General features: G+C 39.1%; 1 protein-coding gene across 4 annotated transcripts in view; it reads left to right on the top strand.

The window, feature by feature from the left end:
* dcc (DCC netrin 1 receptor) overlaps nt 1-11404 on the top strand; it is a 255856-nt gene extending 244452 nt beyond the window's left edge. For all 4 annotated transcript variants that reach the window (XM_067484566.1, XM_067484565.1, XM_067484568.1 and 1 more), the window contains exon 29: nt 1177-11404. In XM_067484566.1, coding sequence (XP_067340667.1) covers nt 1177-1266 — 90 coding nt within the window. In that variant the 3' untranslated portion in view covers nt 1267-11404. The remainder of the gene's footprint in view (nt 1-1176) is intronic.
* Nucleotides 11405-21165: the final 9761 nt, after the last annotated feature.

Here is a 21165-nt window from a genome sequence, read left to right as displayed (position 1 = left end):
ACCACAGAGCAGCTTAGGGATTAGTTAGTATTTCCCGTCAGAGTTGAGGGAATCAAAGCAGCAAGCAGATCATGTACACGTCTTGCTGCTCTGTGTTCTTTTGGTGTCAATTGTCTATATTTCCATTAGCATTAGGATTGTTCATTACTAAAATTACGACGCTGTTTGTAGCTATTCATGCTGGTTTTCTGTGTTGCTTTGTGGCTCACTGAAGAATCTGGTGCCTCATCTGACAATGTTAGATATGAACCAAGAATTTCTTAAACGGTGACTTAAATCACTAAAGTTTAGGGTTCAGTTACCGGCATAGCAATGTTTAGTTAATAATGGTGAAATATAGTCACTTAACTACCATGTGACATAACAGTTGCATCTAAGACAGCTCAAAAACCTTCAACTTTTGAAACTGGATTTGGCCTAATTCTTGGTTCATGTGAGTCAATTAAAGTATTATCCTGTAAAATACAAGGATGAGGGTCCTTCATACCAAATGACCATCAGATATGTATTACTGTTGGACGAACAGCTAGTAAATGTAGTGAACATGAAACCATCAAGTAGTATTTGGAGATGGGGTCAGTTCCATGGGTCACAAAACACAGGGGTTTTACACAGAAGATAAGACTGTGACTGTGAAGCATGTGATGGGACAATGAGGAAGCAGTGAATTTTAAGGCAAACTACAACTTTTTCCTAATGCTAATCATCTTTAATTGGGGCATAAACCCAACCCTGATGTCTTTGTGCCTGACCCTAGTCGAACCACTTTGTACTGTTGTCTTCCAGTGTTTGTGACTGTTTAAAAGGTGAAATGTAATGTTACATAAGCTGCCATTTCAGTGCCATTGTAAGAAGTGGCATCCACCATTTTCTTGCCTAAAGGGTGCAGGGGTCATGCTGGTCATGGGAGGTAGGGACAAACAACATGTATAGGTTCGAAGACTTGCTAGAAAATGTTCTATCCCTTAGGAGTTGTGACAATTTCTTGTGGCTACTTTATCATGCTATAAGAATTCGGATTGCCCCACTTTGGCGTATATTGCTTACAACATAGTGTGTCATATTGTTGAGGGAACTTCAAGATTTTAACAAATATGCCTCCAAAAATCTGGTCTTCATGTACTGCACATTTGAAAGGTCTTTTGTAAAGTTAACCTCTACTGTTCTGTCTTTCAGGTGTATGAGCAGGATGATCTGTCGGAGCAGATGGCCAGTCTTGAAGGACTGATGAAGCAGCTCAATGCCATTACTGGCTCCGCCTTCTAACCTCTGACCCCGGCTCGGCCCAGACCTCAGCCATGCTCCAGTTTGAAACCATTCTTCAAGCCTTGATGTCACCTTCTGTCTGTTCACTAAGGGCAGCAACAGGTCAATCTGGGTTTGAAGATGCCTTTGTGGAACCTCTTGTCTGTGCTGGGTGGGGTTTGTTTTCTGCTGGTCTTGCCTAGTATCTAATTTTTCGGACCAGGATAGGAATGAAACAGAGGAAATACAAAACAGCAGCACAGCATCTACTCCAAGAACAGGATAAAGGTTGTGGGGCTTCTTTAGGAGTTCAAACTGAAACCCCTTTAGCCCTTACAACCTCAAACAAAAAACTAGAAAAACCCAATGCCGAGCGCCTCGACTTAATGAAACAGGAAGAAGGGATTATTTCAAAAAAATAAGACAGTTACAAGAACCCTCCTGTTTCTCTTCTTCGTGGTATTATTTAGCATCCTCCTCCGCTGGGTTCTCCACAACTCAGTTACTGTGACTGTACCTCACTTATTTTTCATAATCACTGTTGGAAGTATTGTTTTGTTTTTTATTCTTTCTTTTATCTTTGTAACGTATCGGTATGTGTAAATTGTTTTAAAATACCACCAGAGCCCTCAAAAAAACACATCTTCGGCCACCAAAGTTTAACTGAACCATTCTTTTCTTTCTCACTTGCATATGAAGACGCTTGCTGTGGTCACATGAGGTGATTCTCTCATTTCTTGTCTATTTTTCCTCAATATCTATATATTTTTATTTTTATTTCTGCTTTGAACATAGTAGTATGATTTCACTATACCAACTATTTCCCATAATACATGCAGCCCTTCCACCTCTGGATCCTGAAGTTTAAAAAAGATTAAGTTTGATTTTAGCCAGAAGGAAATATTTGTGTAGGCCAACAGTACTAGTTTGAGTCATCTGGATCTGGATCCAGCTGACTCTACTTTTACAAGACTGTATAACCTTCTCTATAGACTACCAGTCTGTTGCTGCTTTTGACAAAGCCTTTACTCTCCATAACTCAGCCAAACTCCCTTCCACTACCTTGAAAGACTTCCGTCGTTGCCAAATTTAATCTTAGAAAGTTTAATGTACTTTTTTCTTTTCTTTTTTTGAAAAGCCTGCGATCTCTATAGAGCAGTTGTAAAAGATACCTGGATTTGCATTGGTCTTGCTATCTGTGGGCAACTAGACATTTTTGCCATTGAATAGCACTTTTGGAAATTCAACAGTTAATTGGTATAACTCATGCCTTCCTGGATTTATGAAAATGAAGGTTGCTTTTGGAAGAACGAAACTATGTGGAAATTGGTCATTTCGAGACATATCTTCAAATTTCGTCGTTCAACCTCGTTCACAAGTACTGTATGTAAGTAACAGTGAGTGAGTCACCCCTTGCTATGGAGTGCTAAAGCAGAGGGGGGGAAAAGTTGAGCAAATACAGTATTGGCTTTTGGAGTTGTGTTCGCTTTCAGAACAGACCATTACATTTTAGAGGCACATTCACTGAGCCAAGGTTGTAGTAATAAAAATAAGAATCAGCACCATCAAACTCAATATGTTATCTTGGGAAAGAGATAATGAAGTCATCATCAAAAAACAGCAGTTATTTATAGTAATAGATAATAAAATGTTATCTCTTGATCTCAATTTTAACAAAATAAAAAAAGACGTATTTTCATGGGAGCGCTTGTTATCGTGATCCAAAAAGGTCATGAAGTCGGGATGTTGAAAAAACTAGTTCTGACGTACACTATTTATAAATGAGAAACTATGGCTGGATTCTGCCATGTCCTGTGGAAATTACTGTGATCCAATAGTAAATTTTGAAAGAGGAGTTGCAGCAACATGATCAAGGATTATCATTATTATCATCGTTCTTCTTCTTCTTCTTCTTACTACTATTATTATTATTATTGAAATTAGAAATGGTCTTGAGGCAGTTCAAATCTCTCTTACCTGTGTTCCACCAAAGCAGACTAAGGGCCTGTTTGTGTTCAGTGCCTAATCTCCAACCAGTTCTTTGTAATTTGACAGCCAAAAGAACCACCTTTCAATCAAGAAAATTAATGCAAGAGCAGTGCCAACTTATTGCTGGTCTACCACCACAAATTGCTAACATCGGGGTCTGGCGGCATGATTGCCTTGACCAACAAGACCAACTAAAAATGCTGCCGTAACTGCCATTTTTGAAAAACTCGAGCTAGAACAGCATATGTCTAACTCAAAAGGAAAAACCTATTTGTAGTAGACATGGGATTGAAGCAGCGGATGTCTGAGGAGGAAGCTCATAAAAACATTTTTTAGTCCACCATTGCTGTTGTTAGCCTCAGTACTAGCATATACAGCGACATACTGATGTGGCTCTGCAGTATCTCTCTGTTGAAGCAGCGCCAGTTTAGATCTTGCACAAGGTTTATGTTGGTGGAAAAGGGGTAAATGAGGATTTTCGCTGTTTATATATTATTCTATATTATTTTACTTTGTGGGTTGTCTTTAGGTGTTTGGATGAATGGATTTATTTTTATTTTTCCTTTATTAAGCATAAGATAAATACACATGTACCTCGGTCAGTCCTGATTGTCCACATGGGAAAATTGCTACACCGCCAGCTTCACTTTGAGTTTACTCCAAGTGGTTCCATTTTTATAAATAAGAAAATAATAAGAAAATTATCATAAATAATGTCCACAAAGTATATTTTTACATTCCTGTCAGAACTGTGATTTTTTTTTTTAAATAAGGCTTTTTTTTAAATATATTTCCCCACAGAATTACTTCAAAGGTCATGGCCATGAGCCACCTTAATTAACTGATAATACACAGCCTTTGAACATATCAAAAAGTCAAATGTGATTCTAAATTCAGCCATTAACTGGTATATAGAGTTTTTTGGGGTGTCATTTTTAGTTTCATTAGAAGCAGAGATTAAAAGGTGAAATGAGGGAATCAAACCTGCAGCATTCAGTTTCCAAGTGACCCTTTACAAGGATGATGGTGCAGACAGCATCTGCCTTTCAGGTATTTAAACCAACAAGAGATGTATCAGCAGCGGGAAGGAAAAATTACTGTTAGATGAAACAGGTGACTATGTTACTATTAGACAAAGCGTTTAAAGCTCTCTGAGAGAAAATACATCTGGAAAATATTGCAGTGATGCAAAAAATAAACTGAAGGCATTATTTCAGATAGTTCAGTTGTCTGCCCGGTGGTTTTTTTTTTTTTTTTTTTTTTTTGTGCTATTCCAATACTTCAAGCAAAAAAAAAAAAAAAAGGATTTGGAAGCAAAGGCTCTGATTAAATGACTTACTATGAAGATAGATATTTTTGGAGTGTGCAGAAAGGCAGGAACTCAAAAAGACAAATGATTCCTTAATTAACTGAGGAACCAAAACAGTTTTAGTCTGCTCCATAATTGACTGTGTCGCCCCAGTCACCATATTGTAGTTTACAGACGCTTATCTTTATGTGAAGAAAAGAAAAAGCCTGGGAGAGATGAGTAGAGCGCAGGCAGAGAAGGTGAATTGATATTCAGAGGTGGTTTGTATATATGTGAGCTGGGGCACAGAGGAATGAGGCTGGGAATTCATTATAGCGGCGTTTCAAATATTATGATTCAAGCTCACGCTTGCTGGGCCGTCACATCGGCAGGGAAAAGTCCCGGGGATGGAGGGAATAGAAAGGTAACATCTCTGCAGAACACGCGTGGGGATGAAAGGTGAACGAACGTAGGCGAGCAGGCGGACGGTGTGGGGATCAAACTCATCAGCCTGTTCTGAGATACACATCCAGTCAGAGTCGAGCACTTCCATTCTGCCCTGAGTCGTATGTCCTCTCCTTCAAAAAGCAGAGGAGAGCTGCAGACAGATGGAATGATCCAACGCTGCTGGGCGAGACTAAAATTTGATTTAAGCAAAGGAAATCTGATTTCAACAGTAAATTAAATGGCCTGTTGACACAAGAGATTTCTTCTTTTCAGTGTCAGAACGGAACTCGTTTTATATCGTTTTATAATTCATCCATCAGTTGTGAGATAGATTTTCCTTTCTTGCAGGCAGCCATGGATTTAGTTCAGTTCTCTAAAAATCAAGCTGCAAAGATCTGGTTTTAGACCTTTAAGTCACTTCCCAAATCTTGACATTTCTTAGCTTTCCTAAAAGCATTATGAATGCTATAGTTAGAAAAATAAAAAATAATTAATGAGAGTTCAAAATGAGATTATCATAGCAATAAAAGTTTTTGTAAATCAATTAAATTAGCAGACATAACTTCACCAACAACTCAAGTTACTAGTTTTTAACCCAAACTGCCAGCCGACAGCTGTGGATGTTCACATGTCTTAGTGTCAATGTGTGAACATGGAACATTCATTTGAGTTTCCAAAAGAAACCCTGTCTCCTAAAAATCATGTTCCTATGCAACTAAACTGGAAACAATTACATTTTTGGAGGGAACATACCGATTGTGAATCCAGAGTTTTCTTTTTGGTTTAGTTTAGATGAGAAAATCACTTGGTTAAGGTTAAACAAAGATGGTAGCTTAGTTTTAAGGTTAATAAATACATACCAAGAGAAACCATAGTTCCTCTTTAACCTTAACCAAGTGCTGTGAGTGCCTAAACACAATCATCAAAACAGTTTAGTAAATGCTACAGCTCTCAAATGAACCGGATGTTGTTTTGCATTTTATTGCTACGTTCGGTATCAGTGCATTTGCCACTTGCCATTTATTTTAATTGTAAACATGTCAGAAATGTAATAGAAAATGGGAATCTGATGCAATTCCACTCCTGCAAAATGTATTTTTATTTGCAGTTTAGTTGTATATAATAGTTATTTTTAGGATAACTGAGTCAGGCTGGCTCTGAGTTTGCTTTTTAATTTCTTTCAATTCAGCTTGTCCTGTAAGTTCCGGGTCACCACAGCAGATCATTGTTGCATGATTATTTGGCACATTTTAACGCAGGATCCCCTTCCTGATGCAACCCTTCCCAGCTTGGGATGGTACTTGACACTGCATGGCTGGGGATTGGTAGATGGGGGTTCAGTGTCTTGCCCAAGGACACTTTGACATGCGGACGGGGAGATCAGGGTGCGAACCACTGACCCTACGATTGTTGACCCTATCAAAATGTTAATTTGGTTCAGATATGTTTTCCAGGGATGGAAGATCTAGATTACGGTCGGGCAACCCTGGTCCTCAAGTGGTCACTACCCTACTCGTTTTCCAACCTTCCCTGCCCTGCTCATTGGTTATTACTCGGATCAGATGTCACAAAGATTTGTATGTAGTGAGGGAAGGTGAAACCCACCATGATGGTCCTTCAGGTTGTGTCTCTTTTGAGAAGTGATGCCACATTTGCATTTACATTTAGTCATTTAGCAGAGGCTTTTATCCAAAGCAACTTACAAGTGAGGTACAACGCAGCAAAAATCTAAGTCAAGGAGAAAACATCAAAGCAAAGTGCTATGAGAAGAAGTGTTTATGTTTCATGAGATGCGAGTGCAAAAAAGAGTGGAACATTTTTTTTTTATAGATTTAAGTGCATAGGAAGGTGTGAAAGAGTTCTGTTTTCAGTGTTTTGTTAAATATTGGGAGTTAGTTTGCTGAGCGTGCAGAGTTTGGTAGCTCGTTCCACCTTCGTGGGATCACTGAGTTGAAGAGTTTTGCTTGATGTCTTCTGTGCGGTGCTGGGACCACCACACGTCATTCGTTGGCAGACCACAGTGGACAGGAGGGATGGTAGGCGCTGAATGAGGGAGCTGAGGTATTTTATTTGGCTGATTAAAAGTGTTAGATGATGATGTTTCCCTGCAGGTGAATCGCTTTAAGAACCCTATTGATCTGAGTTGAGACATTTGTTATTGGCCCTAATTTCAAAGACATATTGAAAATACATTTTACTTTCCATAATTCCTTTTGCCATTGCAGGATTAATAAGAACATCAACATGCTTTTACATTTCTTTGTATTGAGTCACTTCTGTCCTAAAAAAGCTCTGTGTTATGTTAATTAACACCTCTGCACATAGAACGGATGAGATGAACTGCTCTTCTCCCAAAAGCACCTTGTCCCTTTTTAAACAGAGACTTAAAAGAAAACCAGTTCTTTTTTGTCAGCAACACAGGTGCAGTGTTTAGCAGACGTCTGCATACAGAGACATATCAGACATGCATAATCTAGTGATGAAAGGGATCGCCCTGTACAGTACCTGAAATATCACAGGCTACAATTAACCAACGTGTCTGTCAAATGTCTCGGAGCAAGATGCCATATCCCCAACTGGCTCGTTGTGTGACTCACGCTGTAAAGAAATATCTAACCATTTAGTTTGTGATTTAACCTAAGGCACAATAAAGACTTAAGTTAAATGAGATTCTTTTTGTGTGGCTCTTCAAATGGGTCTTTAAATGGACCAGAAAGGCAGATCCGTGCACCACTAATATAGACAATTTTCAGGGTCAATACTAGTCGATTTGTACCGGATTAAGCAGTATTGTTTGTTTAGAGAAAATACATCTTAAAGGACAAGTTCAAATAAGTAGTTGCTAGTTTGGGTACTAGTATGACAGATGTACCTACTGTAAAAGTACGTATGTATAGGTCCTAGCTGCTAGCTAAAGGTTCCTAGTTCAGGTGATGTCATGACTCCTGGGGCAGCAGGTTGACTTTAGCCGTTTCTCAATCTGTGTCCTCTCCTGTACTTGTGTTCTTGTGGACTGGTGACACATCATCAAAGCCAAACTGTTCCAGTTCAGAGTTCACATTCAGCCACTCACAGTTCAAATAATCAGAAGTGATTTTTGCTCTACCCGTTTTATCAAGGACACTTTGGTAACTGGCTCGTATCGCAAACAGAGGGCTTGGCGAAAAGTTTCTAGGAATTTCATGCTAGTTCTGCTATTATACCAGTTTATTAAATTGCAATATTATTTCTGCAAGAAAGTACCCTTTTAGATTATAACATGTGGTCAGTTCTTCCAAATTAAGCCTTTTTGTAAAATTGATTGGAAGTTTCCAGCACAGGTAGAACCAGGCTGCCAGACAAGACATGGGTCATGTGAGCAGCACAGCTTCTGAGGGGATGTGAACGGTTCATTTGTGCCATCATCCTGGGGGAAAATAGACTTATGTTAGTGAGCTTAGTGGTAGTTTAAGCTTCAGATCTGTTATCTGTAACATTACATATGTTGTTATTCATTTTGGAAGAGACAAGTTTCTTAGATTTGAAATAGGTTGCTGTTGGTCTGAAGGGGGCATTTACACAATTTAGTGGATATTACAAACACCCCTTGTGTTTTCTTACGGTGTTGTTTTTTTAATACAGGTTTACATGAATACTCCCTCAGTTGTGAATAATCCTCCCATTCTTGGGAGGTTTCAAACTTTATATATCCAAACTTGGCATACTCTGTACTTAGAAATGTTACAATTATGCAACGTCCTCAACATGGTAACCAGATTACATAATCTGAAATGAAAAACTCCAGATGATATCACCTGAACTCCAAACATTTGGTCACCCTTTAAATGGCTAACAGTACATTTTGGTATTTCAAGGCTGAAACATCTGGAATGGTTCTTAAACTGATCCCAGAAAAGAATCAGAACAATCATCCCCGTAAAAGAAAATAATCCCTTCAACAGTTATGCTCAATATTCCATTTTCATTTTGTCAAGTATGAACTCAAATCGTCACCATTTCTAAAGGAAAATAAAATCAACTGAAATGTATTTATTTGAACAGTGCATATATATTTTTTCATTTAGTGAAACTTTACACACGGATCCTTGCACCAAATGTGTCATCTTTTTCAATTTGAAGGTTGCCCTTCAGCCAGAGGTGTATTTTACTGTGGACGCTGCAGCCGAACTTCATAACAAAAAGCTGCTTTTTTTTACAGTGTACAGTTCCGCTAGAGTCGTAGTAACTTTTTTATAATCAAATTTAATTTATTATTATCATTATTATTAAAAATTCCTTTATTTTGGGTGATCTCTATTATTTATAACCATGTGAAGATATTTCTGCAATGTAAATTTAGACTAGCAAAAATAACAAAATAAAAAAAGGACCGACACGCCGTTCCGCGTTTTTTTTTTTTTTTTTTTTTTTTTATGTTGTTGCCTTAAAGGTTTCAGTATTTTTTTAAATAATATTGTAGAAAATATTTATATTTCGTAATGAAACATTTAGGTGCATGGTTTGCCACCATACTGAGTATTTACTCTGCAGACATGCAGTCACCACCAGTTTCTGTTGATTTTCAGTCCAAACTTTGTAGGTTGAGCTCATCTATGCAGTTATTCTTTATACCTATAGCCTGTACATAAACACAGACAAATCCATAGGGCATGTGATGTTTTGAAGCCATGGGTTTTATTTTTACCACCTCAACCAAAATTTTATGCCAGGAAATCCTTACTTGTGCAAAGAGGGCTGAGGTGTAGTTTATTTTAGCAGAATCGTGCTTAAGATAAGGTACCCACTCCAACACGGGCAACTTTTAATCAGTGGTCTTTCCCTGAAAGTAAAGTGACTGAGAGCAGTGCCTGTTTTGTGCATTTGGAGATGCTGCAACATTTTTGACAATGAGGCTTTGTAACTGTGAGAAATTACAATGTAAGTTATATAACGCTCACTGTTCAACTTTTTGTCTTCGAGTGATGACACAATTTCATAAATGCTTTTAGACTCAATAAACCAACCCAATTCCAACCCCTGGCTCCTACAAATGACACTTCTAGGCAAACTACAACTGCAACTACAACTACAACTACATTTTTGTAGGAAGCCTAGTCAGTGGTCAATTTTTGGTGTAATATCAATACCAACGGACAGAGTTTAAAATAATTTGATATGAAATACATTGGCAAATAAGGCTCCCGCAAAGAATTGTGACCTGGATAAAAACAAAAATTCTAATAGGGAATAGGGAATCTTTTAATTCACCATACAGAGGATTTTTTTTAAACATTTCCTTCTTTTTGTTATTGCCAAAATGGTTATTTTAGTCGGGGAGTCAGTGTAAAAACACTTGACAGAAAAGAAAAATAAATGTGATTTGTATTTAATGGACTGACAGTTGCAGAAACATACCAAGATGGTACTTTAAAAACAACTGTAAATACTTAGTCCTTGTGAACTCATCCTATGGTGGCGGTGTGAAACTCAGAAACACCTAGAAGCAACTACACATTGCTCTTTATTTATCAAGCATCGCAGAATTACTCCTAACCAGGTATGACACCTCTCGATGTTATTTTTCTGGAAATAGAGGTGATTTCCTAAGTTAGAAACATTACTTGCTTCTAGTCCTGGAAGTGGGACCAGAAATGTGTCACTCTGAGAATTTATGGCCAGTTAGCAGTGATTTCCTGCTCCGAGACACTTGATAAATACAGACCCTGATAAGGTGGAAACTGGGGAGGCTCAGCTCCCGCATTTCAAAGGAAAACTCGACTTCATTAACTTCTTTCTTTGGGCGCTTCACTCCTGTGTGGGAACCACTGAGGATCAAAAAAGGGACAAATTATATGCTCAAAAAGAGAGAGAGAAAAAAAGACCAAGTGAAGTCGGTCAGGGATGGGCTGACTTTGAAAGTGGCCTGATGTTGGTGTGAAATCGCCTCAGTCAGCTCCAGTTTCAGGCCGACAGCTCACAAAAAAACGAAATAATGATGTAGGAAAAAAAAAAACAAAAAGTGGTTTTGACCACATCTCATCGGGGTGAAAAAGACCAAATTAAAACAGGCCTTATCTCCTCTCAATTATTTCCAGAATGTCATTGTTCGACAGAGGAGCCAACAGATGGATGGCTCAGAATAAATCCAGTTTTACTTCATTTAAAAAAAAAAAAGTCCAATCCTTGAGTCATTAATAACCAAACTAGCTTAGTGACTGCAATATTAAGAGTGTACATTTTGTTTATTTGAGTGAAGGGGAGAAAGGTGAAGGTGATGAAAATGATGGCAGTGATGACGACAACGTATCTCAGATGACGTAAAGCAAAGTTTCTATCCACAATGTTGTATACAATTGCTGGTTTTGTAATGCACTGTAGAACAGTCCCATGGTCCTTTTTTATAGAAATGTTATTTCAATGGTGCATTCTTTTTGTTTGATAAATAAAGTTTTGATACAAAAGCAAATGGATTGTTTTCCTTCATACCTGTATTTAGTGATCAGCCACAACATTACTGGCGGTGGTCATGGAGGACCAGGGTCCGCTCTGAGCAGTCTGCAGTCTCCACCATACACAGCACAATGTGACCCACTGGTCACCCACTGACACCTCTGGACTGAGGTGGTACAAATACACAAACTCAAAGTAAACACAAAGTCTTAATTTGTGTTTTATTATTGGGTATTGGGTTAAAGTCATCTGATTCAAGTACCACTTTGTACCACTACGCAGCTTCTCTACATTTTACTTGAAATACTAAAGTAGAGTATCATATTTTTAGAAAAATAATGTAATATTTTTATATTTAAATGTCAACGTGGTATTAATGTCATTCTGGGTTCCGAGACCCACCATGTACACCAGTAAGATAAACACATGCTGGGCAATCAGAACAGCAGGGGGAGGGGGCCTTAAAGACACAGGAGCTGAAATGAACCATTATATTCCCTTGACCAGATGAGGTTTTTGCATAAAAGAGCATATAGTATAAGACAAATAGCATTTTTAAATTGATAATCATAAAGCCCTATTTCAATAGAGCCCCTGAATAAAATATAGGGCCTAAAAACACACGTGTTCTTTTTACTTTTATTGTCTGGACCGAAAAAAAATGTCTGGATCGATATCTAGACTGAGATCATCTAAAAGTCTGCGATTTGCTATTAACCCAAACCATGCGAACGAGACCCTTGTGTACCCCAGGGTTCGCGTAGGGTTTAGACCAAAAATTTATGAAATCACGATCAGGTTCAGGTTACATATGGTCATGTAGGAAAAGATAACAAGAACTACACAAATCCATGTTTCTTCCTTATTCTAATTAAAAGCGTGAATAAAAAACAAAATAATGAGCCTACAGTAGCTACATGTGTTGTTTCTGGGTAACTATTCATACTCATACAAAAAATGCTGCAAAAACTTGGGTTTTGGACAAGAAATACAATCTGCTTGTCGGGCTTAAATCAGCGCTCGGCCTCCCTGCTCAGCTTCAGACAGAAAGATCCCCGCTGATCAACTCTGTATCCGTTTTTTACTGAGAAACAAAGACGAGCAAGTCAGGGCTAAGAAAGCGTTTCAAGTCAAAGGATTAGGTTAGACCAACTCAAAAATGTGTTGTTAGGTGTTCTGAAACTCTTAAGTACATCAACTGAATTAGGTTAAATTAAGTAAAAATGAACAAACCTTAAAGCTAGTAACATATATACACTTTGTTAATATTCTAAATTCAGGCCATTTTATAAACTCTATTACTCTAAGCAATTACTTTGATGCTTACATTTACTTGAATACTCTACTGTAAAACTATATAGTCTTTGAACACTCTACCCACCTCTGATAACAGGTGTGGGGTTTTTAGTTGACAAAGTTGCCGAGGAGTTTGTCTCTTTGCAGCCACAGTAAACTTTAGTAGAGTACACTCAGAAGAGTGAGTTGAAGTTCTACTGAGCTCTGTGTGATTTTACTGTCTCTGCTGTTTGTTTCAGCTGTCTCCTCTGTTAGGAGACTGATGAGGTGGATGAATGGGGCCTGGGTGAGCTGGTTTTTAGTGCTGGATGAGTCTGCAGAATAAACTATCTGACGGCTTGTCTTCTTCCACTGCGATGGTACGTCAGCCTCCATCTGCTGCCTGCCAACTTGATGGAAGCCAACAACCAGACAAAGTCATTAAATTCTACAAAAAGAAAAGGGGGAAAAAAACACATTTGCAAAACTGGTTTGGGACAGTCAAGTTGAAACATAGTTTCCTGGAAAGATTTGGTGGCTGTTGTTATGTTATATATGTACATATATAGGGTAGAAAAAAATCTAAAGTTGCATCTAAACTCTAAAACTAAAACTAAAACTAATTCTCTTCAAAATGGCCAAACAAGCACTGTCTGTAGTAAATGTGTCTAAGACAGTCTTGATGTTTTTGTCAATCTGTTCTTTATGGGTTGGGACCTGATGTTTGTGTCTCAGGAGAAAAGCTCCAGGTTGTGTCAAACTTTACATACCTTGGGATTTAGATTGAAATCTTTCACTTTTGTCTCAAAATTAAAAAGTTTGTACCAGTATTACTATATATCAAATAATGTTTAAAGGGGCAGCCAAAGTTTATTCGCCAATCAGTGTCGGCATGGCAACTATTAGCAGTCTGCGGCTACACAGCCTCGTTCGCAGCAACATGTGATACACTGTGGAAGGAGGTGGTAGAAGTACACAAAATCAATACTCAAGTAAAAGTCTATTGGCCTAAAAAATTTCTACGTTACCAGAACCACTTCAAATCCTTTACTCAAGCAAAAGTGCTAAAAAAGTACAGAAGTAAAACTACTAAATAATATTTTCCATCATTTTACTAAAACTTTTTTGAAAACTTTGACTATTTGTTGAGGTAAATGTGCATTAGGGTTATGTTTGCATTTTCTTACAATAATATGGTATTTAAAGGGACATGCAGTACTTGTGTCTCAGTGTTTAAGACTGCTGCTCTGCGTGGAGTTTGCAAGTTGTGTTGGTTTCCTCCCACAGTCCGAAGACGTGCATGTTTGGTTAATTGGTGACTCTAAATACTACCATCAGCTAAATACCAGCCACTTTACTAAGTACACCTGTTTAACTGCTTGTAATGCAAATATCTAATCCGCCAATCACATGGAACCATGTCAATGCCTTTAGGTATGCAGACACAGTAAAGACGATCTGCTGAAGTTTAAAGTAAGCATCAGAAAGAAGAAGAAAATAAGATGTATGGTTAGTGCCAGGTAGGCTGGTCTGTGCATTTCAGACATTGCTGATCTACTGTGATTTTTACATACAACCATCTCTGGGGTTCACAGATAATTGCCTGAAAAAGAAAACTATTCAGTGAGCAGATGTTCAGGTCAGGGTAGAATGGTCAGACTGGTTGGAACTGATCGAAAGGCAACAGTAACTCAAATAACCACTTATTACAACTGAGGTATAAAGAGCATCTCTGAACGCACAGTGATGTCAAACCTTTAACCAGAGGAGCTACTGTGGCAACCGTTTGATCATTTATTTCATATTCCTGATATCAAACCCTAAAACTCTTTTACTACTTCGCCTAAAGCTTTCACTGGGTGGATGTGTCGGTGCCCTGGTTCGCAACTTAGCCATACTAGCTCAGCTAAATTGCTTACTAGTTCACTAGTGAGAACCTGCTGTCTAGCTTGTTTATCTGTGCTGTGGTCCAACATTGTTGTTCAAAAACCATTAATAATACATCAGCGTAACTCATTGCTCCGCTCAATAGTAAATTTGTAGTAGACATGTATATTGTTCAAACTGATTAATTTAATTGCTGTTACTCCACTGAAGTAGTCACGAATGTTTCTGACTGATAAAGTTGTTCTTTGGACAATAATGAGATCTATGGCACAAATTGACGGATCCAGGTCGCAACCTGAAAACTAACCAAATGTGAGTTCAGCGTCTGTATGGTGATTGTGGAAAATAGCATGAATTTAGAAAATGAAAAAATTCATTCTCTAAGGCAGGAAGAGTTTTTCTCATGATTTTCCCCACTTCGTTATGAAATAAATAAATCCTAACTAACTTAAGGAATCTTATGTTATCTTACTTTATTCCATGTTATGTCAGGTTAGGAAATCCTAAACACTCAATCCGACAGTGGTTATGACGTGTGAATAAAGAATACAATAATTCACATGTGTTTTAATGTTTTGTGTCATAAGTGGCATATGCCCGAAAATGTGACCATGTTTTTGTCTTAACAATTCGAAAACATTCTCCTCCATGGAAAAAATTTCCTACTCTTATATATAAAGATTTTATAAAATAAATATACCAAATCTGAGGTTATGCTGAGATAGGCTGGCACAGCATTGTAAAACACTAAATGGTCAAATGTTGACTTCATATATACTGCTTCGGCAAACTTAAAAAACGTCTTAAAAACCTTGTCGATGCAATTATATGAAGCCATTGATGATGCTATTGATGCAATAATCAAAGCCATAATTTTAAACAAAAGCAATGCAGTTCAAAGCCCGTAGTTGTGGGTGTGGCATATTTCAAACATCAAAGCCATTTGTATCCAACCTATCACTATGGATCATTCTATGACCTCATCATTCCAAAACTTAAAATTTTGGTATAGTGCTCACAGTCCACTCACATGGAATTCTAAAGTACTACAGAGTGTTTCAGAGTTAATTTTTATTTCTACAAAGAAATGTTTCTTAATGGCTGAAAGACAGGCCCCTAGAAACGCAGAAGCTGATCGCCCTGGCACCGCCGACTGTCATATACCGAGACAAAATTGGACATGTCCAGAATGGGACCCCCTAGGAATTTTTTATGGACCAGAAAGAAACACAGGGGCAAATGCAGAGACTGCCCAACATGGCAGTTCAGATTCCCATATACCAAAAAAGACGGAAACAGATGCAGAATCTGCCTCCCAGGGACACCCACCCCACAATTGTGCAAAAAACACAGGGACACATGCAGAGGGTGCATCCAAAGGACACCAGCTGTATGAGGAACCAGAAAACACAGGGACATGTGAAGGACCTGCACCCCGAGGGATTTATTATAGTCCAGTAAGTCCAGGACAACCAAAAAATACACGGGCGTCTGCAGATTCTTGTAGACCAAGAAAGACAAGTACACATGTAGAACCACCCTACTATGGGCCGAAAAAAACAGGGACATACGCGGAAGCTTCCTCCCTAGAACTTCCACTTTATTATGGATCAGAAAAAAATTGGACACATGCAAATTATGTCCGACCAGGACATCGACCTTTTAATGGACTGAAAAACACAGGGACACATGCAGAAGATTCCCCCTTAGATCTTACACTTTCTTATGGATCTGAAAAAACATGGACACGTGCAAAAGCTGTCCCCACAGGATACCCACCTTATTATGGACCTCCACCTTGTCCAAATGAGGAGCTGTGGCATCTGCAAAACTGCCTACGTCATTATAATGACGTACTGCGGTATCAGATAGACAGCGTGGTACAGCAGATAGAGAGACTAAAGAAAGAAAAGGCAAAGGTTTGCAGCCAAGCAAACACAGAGAAAGAGGAAATCTGCAGTCTGAAGGTTCTTATAAAGGCCAATTCCAAGGCGTTTGTCAAAGAACGGAAGACCCTTCACAAGACCATCAGAACACTGGAGTCACGTATTGCTGACCTCAAACACAAGGTAAGAGACAAAGAGTGTAAGGAAGAGTGTGACAGCAGTGCTGCACAGCTCGGAGGAGAGGGAAGCAAAGAGATGAAACAAAACAAGCAGATTCTTGAGGTCCCTTACAAAACTAAGAACGGTGGCAGAATATGTAAGAACTACATGCAGAAGGTGAAATTGCTGACAGAGCAGCTGTCCCAGAGAGACGATGAAATCCTGCAGCTTAGGGAACAGATAGAGAGTCTCTTTGACAAGTTTGCAGAGAGGACTGAGCAGCTGCAGACCAGCGAGGCTGAGAACAAATTGAATAACCAACAGTGGCAGAAAAAATTCACCTGTCTGCAGGAGCAGCTAAGGAAAGAAGTCTCCAAGAAAGACCAGATATGGGAGGCCAGAGTCAAACTGATGGACGAGAAGATGAAGCAACAGGTGACTGACAAGTTGGCTGAGGAACAGAGAGAAATGGAGAAAGAGAAAATCAAAATGCTCAAAGAAATGAATGCTCTTGAGCAGAAGAATACCAAGCTCACAGAGGAAAACAGAACACTGGAGAAAGACAAGAACAAACTGGTGGAGCAAAACGAAAATCTTAAGGCTTTCTACATTGAAATGCAAAAGAAGATGACAGATGACAACGGACACAATGGCTACAGTGACAAAGGACAGACACATAAACAGACATAAAGAAATAGAAACTCACAAAAACCAAGAAGGAGCCAAAAAAAAAGAAAAAATGGGGAAGACGGGGAAACAGAGATGTGACAGTGAGGTAGAGGACGTAGAGGACAGTGAGGTAGAGCTGTGGAAGTGTTTCTGTGTGGAGCATGTTCAATTCAACTTTATTTATACAGCGCCAATTCACAACAAAGTCATCTCAGGGCACTTTACAGAATAAAGTCAAGATTATAAAGATGTATAAAGAGAACCCAACAATTCCCCCTGGAACAAGCCATAGGCAACAGTGGAGACGAAAAACTCCCTTTAACAGAAGTGGTACAGTGGTGACAATGTTCTCCACATGTCTGACTGGGTTTTCTCTTTGTGCTCAGGTTTCCTCCCACATTCCAAAAAGTTACACATTACGTCTAAACTCTAAACTACGCCGTTAATCAAGAAACAAATTATACATAATAAACACAGTTGATAATATGGTTGTACAGTGAATTATTTTAATTATTTAGAATGTAATGTTAAATAATGTTTTTAATTTATGATTTAAGCCAGTAAAAATATTATTAAATATCAACTAAAACATTGAAAAATACCTCAGCTCTTTACTGGAGCTGGAGATTGAATGTAATGACATCCCATATGTTTTTGTAGTTTGGACTGTGGCATGAACTGTATTGATTTTAGTGCCAAAAATAACATGACGTGAGGTCAAGACCACTGTGACCTCACGTCCATCAAATCATTGTCAACATGATACTTAAGGCTTGGGGTCTAAATAAAGGGTTTCTCTAAACTGCATGAAAATGAGACATTTTCAGTGACATAGTATGTCAGAACAATTAAGGTTTCAAAAACAGTTTCTATTAAGTCAGAACCCAAAATCAAGGCCTTCCAAATTTTTACAACTTCATGTTACAGGATGCTCCAGGTTACAATGAACAACAATTGTCAGTTTGCTTTTTATGGATCTAGGTTGGCAAATACATGTCCTCTGTCCTTCTTAGATCCAATTATCTCTTCTTCTAGCTGTAAAAGTCCTCAAGATAATGTAACAGCGTAGGGGTTTTCATCATCAGGAGTTCAGATGATGTCTTCTGGATGAGTTCTGAAAGATATGCTCAATTAAGACTACAACCTATATGTTCATTGGCCTCAACATGGCATCTGTACTGAAAACCTTCGATGGATGATGTCATCTGAACACATTTTTAATTTTTTTATCTAAAAGTATAAATATATTTTCAAATAGAAGTCAGATATCATTTTTATAGCATTCATACACATGTACTCACCAAACTAGAATTATAGAAAGCTAGTCGACAGAAGTGTATTCATAGGCAAATGGTTACTATTTAAACAGAGTCAGGTATGTGGGAGTGGAATAGTAGCTTAATTGTCTGTGCTCGGATTTCTGTTTGTGTGTCTGTACACAAATCTTTAAATAATATTTGTGTGCATGTACAATAATGTGCAAATGTATTCATTCAAAAAACTTAATGTAAATGTATAATTATCTGAGAAAACGCTTAGGTTTTAACTAAAACTGCTGGAAAGCCTCACAATTGTTTTTTTACGGTTGAATTTTTGCTACTGTTCTGCCGTCTGCGAGATTTATGTGTGTTCAGCGATTTGTTTCTATTGGAAGTTGTATTGGCTATTGTTTTCCCCGCCCTCAACTAGGGCTCTCAGGCTCAGCCTTACAGGCTGAGTACGGCGCCGCTCACACTGTGCCTTACAGTCCGCACTCAGGATTTAGTGAGGTGAGCGAGGAACTGAGGCCGGTCAGTAAAGCCAGTGCTTAACGGAGGAGCACAGATCTGTCGCTACAGTCCCTCAGCTGAGTCTCACCTTTACCTGTCTTTGAGTTCGCCGTGGTGTTTTGCTCTTGACTTTCTCCTGCTCAGCCAAATTGTGTTCATAATGTTTTTGTTCCTGACAGCAGAGCTGGTAACAGCAGGTAACGTTAGCCGATGCAGGCAGGTAAAGAGCTACAGCTAGTGTAGCTAACAGTGAACAAACAGTGGGACCTAACTTTACTCCTAAAAGTGCTGTTCAGGGGCAACTGGACTTGTGCTTGAACAAGCCTTTCAGAGGAGAGGGGACACGTCTTGGAGACCTATAAGCAGAAGTCCAGTTACGACTGAAAAGCACTTTCAGGAGTAAAGTTAGCAATGCTCTACCACTGAGCCACCAGGCCCCCGTAGTGACTAATTGCTAATGCTAATCACTAGAGCTTGTTGTTCACTTCCAGCTCATAGACATATGGTAAATAGTCGCCCAGTCGCTTGCTGGGCGGCTCTAGCTCAGTTGGTAAGGCAGTTGACCATGGACCACAGGGTCAGTGATTCGATTCCCGCTCCTGGCTACATGTTGAATTGTCCTTTGGGCAAGACACTGAACCCCAAGTTGGTCCCGGTGGGTCAGGTGAGCAAATTGCACGGCAGCCACTGCCATCGGTTTGTGTGTGTGTGTGTGTGTGTGAATGAGTGAATGGGAATCAACATTGTAAAGTGCTTTGGAAAAAAGCGCTACATAAGCCACTATTTACATATCCCACATGTAATGTAAATTTATACTTTCTCTACATAGTTTTACGTGGCCTGTCTTGTCATTAACATACTTAACATGCTAAATTTGTCGCCCAAATCTCTCACAAAGTTAGGGTTGGTTACATTCATCTGAGTACTATCTTAAGGACTATAACACTGGGTTTAGGGGCTCTCTTTGTGAATTCCTTTTGCATTTTTTTCGACAATATGTTAAATCTATACGTTTCTCTTTTGTATTTGACCATTGTTTGAGTAAATGTGTCCCCTATGAAGTTATTCATTTCGACCTTAAACTTAAAATAATGAACAAACCTATAAGATAAAGCAGCTTTCTTCTTGGTTGGAAACGTTTCGAGAGTAGGCTTTAGTTCCACCCTGGCCTGAATAGACTCATTAGGTGGGAGTTGAGAACAGGGTCAAGTCATCAAGATGTAACCATTAGAACCCTAATACCCCTGACCCTGAAGTTGGGGGTCGTTAGGTGTGTCCCTCTTGGTGGATGCATGAAGTGGTCTCAATCTTCCTGACGGTGGATAGAAGAGCAGCTTGAAAATGGGATGTAGGTTGTCCCACAGGCCTCCTGCTCTGTTGAGATAAGGTTTCTCCATGTGAACATAAATGTCTGGTTTGACACTCTGACAACAACATACAAAACTCAGGGAGCTGAAACAGGATGCTGATGAAACCATGATATGCTTTGATGTCACTTCCCTTTTCACCAGCATCCCCCCCACCGATGCCTTGGCAGCCATTAGGAAAAGACTAGAAGAGGACAACACCTTGCACACCAAGAGCAACCTCAACCCAGGTCAGATCTGCTCCCTCCTGGACTTGTGTCTGAACACCACATACCTCACCTACAGAGGTGAAACATGGCTGTGCCATGGGTTCTCCAGTGTAACCTACTGTTGCCAACCTTTACATGGAGAAAGTAGAGAAGAAAGCACTCAACTCCTTCCAGGGGTAAGTACCAACCCACTGTTTTAAATATGTAGATGACACCTGAGTGAAGATCAATACCAGGAGGTACAGGATTTCACAGACCACTGAGCGGTACTGGATTTGGAAGAGATGAGATGAAACTCTGACAGGTGTTTCTCTCGATTAAGTGGATTATCCTGGCGACAAAAGCTGCGTATGTGTGCATTGGTTGTGGGATGGAGGTCTCTCTTTTACTCTCTGTGTAGAATGCTACTGCAAATCTCCTTCCAGAATCAAGTGATTCTTGAACCCAGAGAACCTTGAAATCTTAGTAACTGACCAGAGCTGAACAACACTGCAGCTAAGAATTAGTGGAGAACACAGTAGCAGATACCTCAGGTGCTTAGTTCAG

The sequence above is a fragment of the Channa argus genome, chromosome 18, assembly GCF_033026475.1.
Source record: "Channa argus isolate prfri chromosome 18, Channa argus male v1.0, whole genome shotgun sequence".
Lineage (NCBI taxonomy): Eukaryota > Metazoa > Chordata > Actinopteri > Anabantiformes > Channidae > Channa > Channa argus.
Note: the sequence above shows the minus strand (reverse complement) of the source record. Positions and strands in the feature narration are given on the sequence as shown.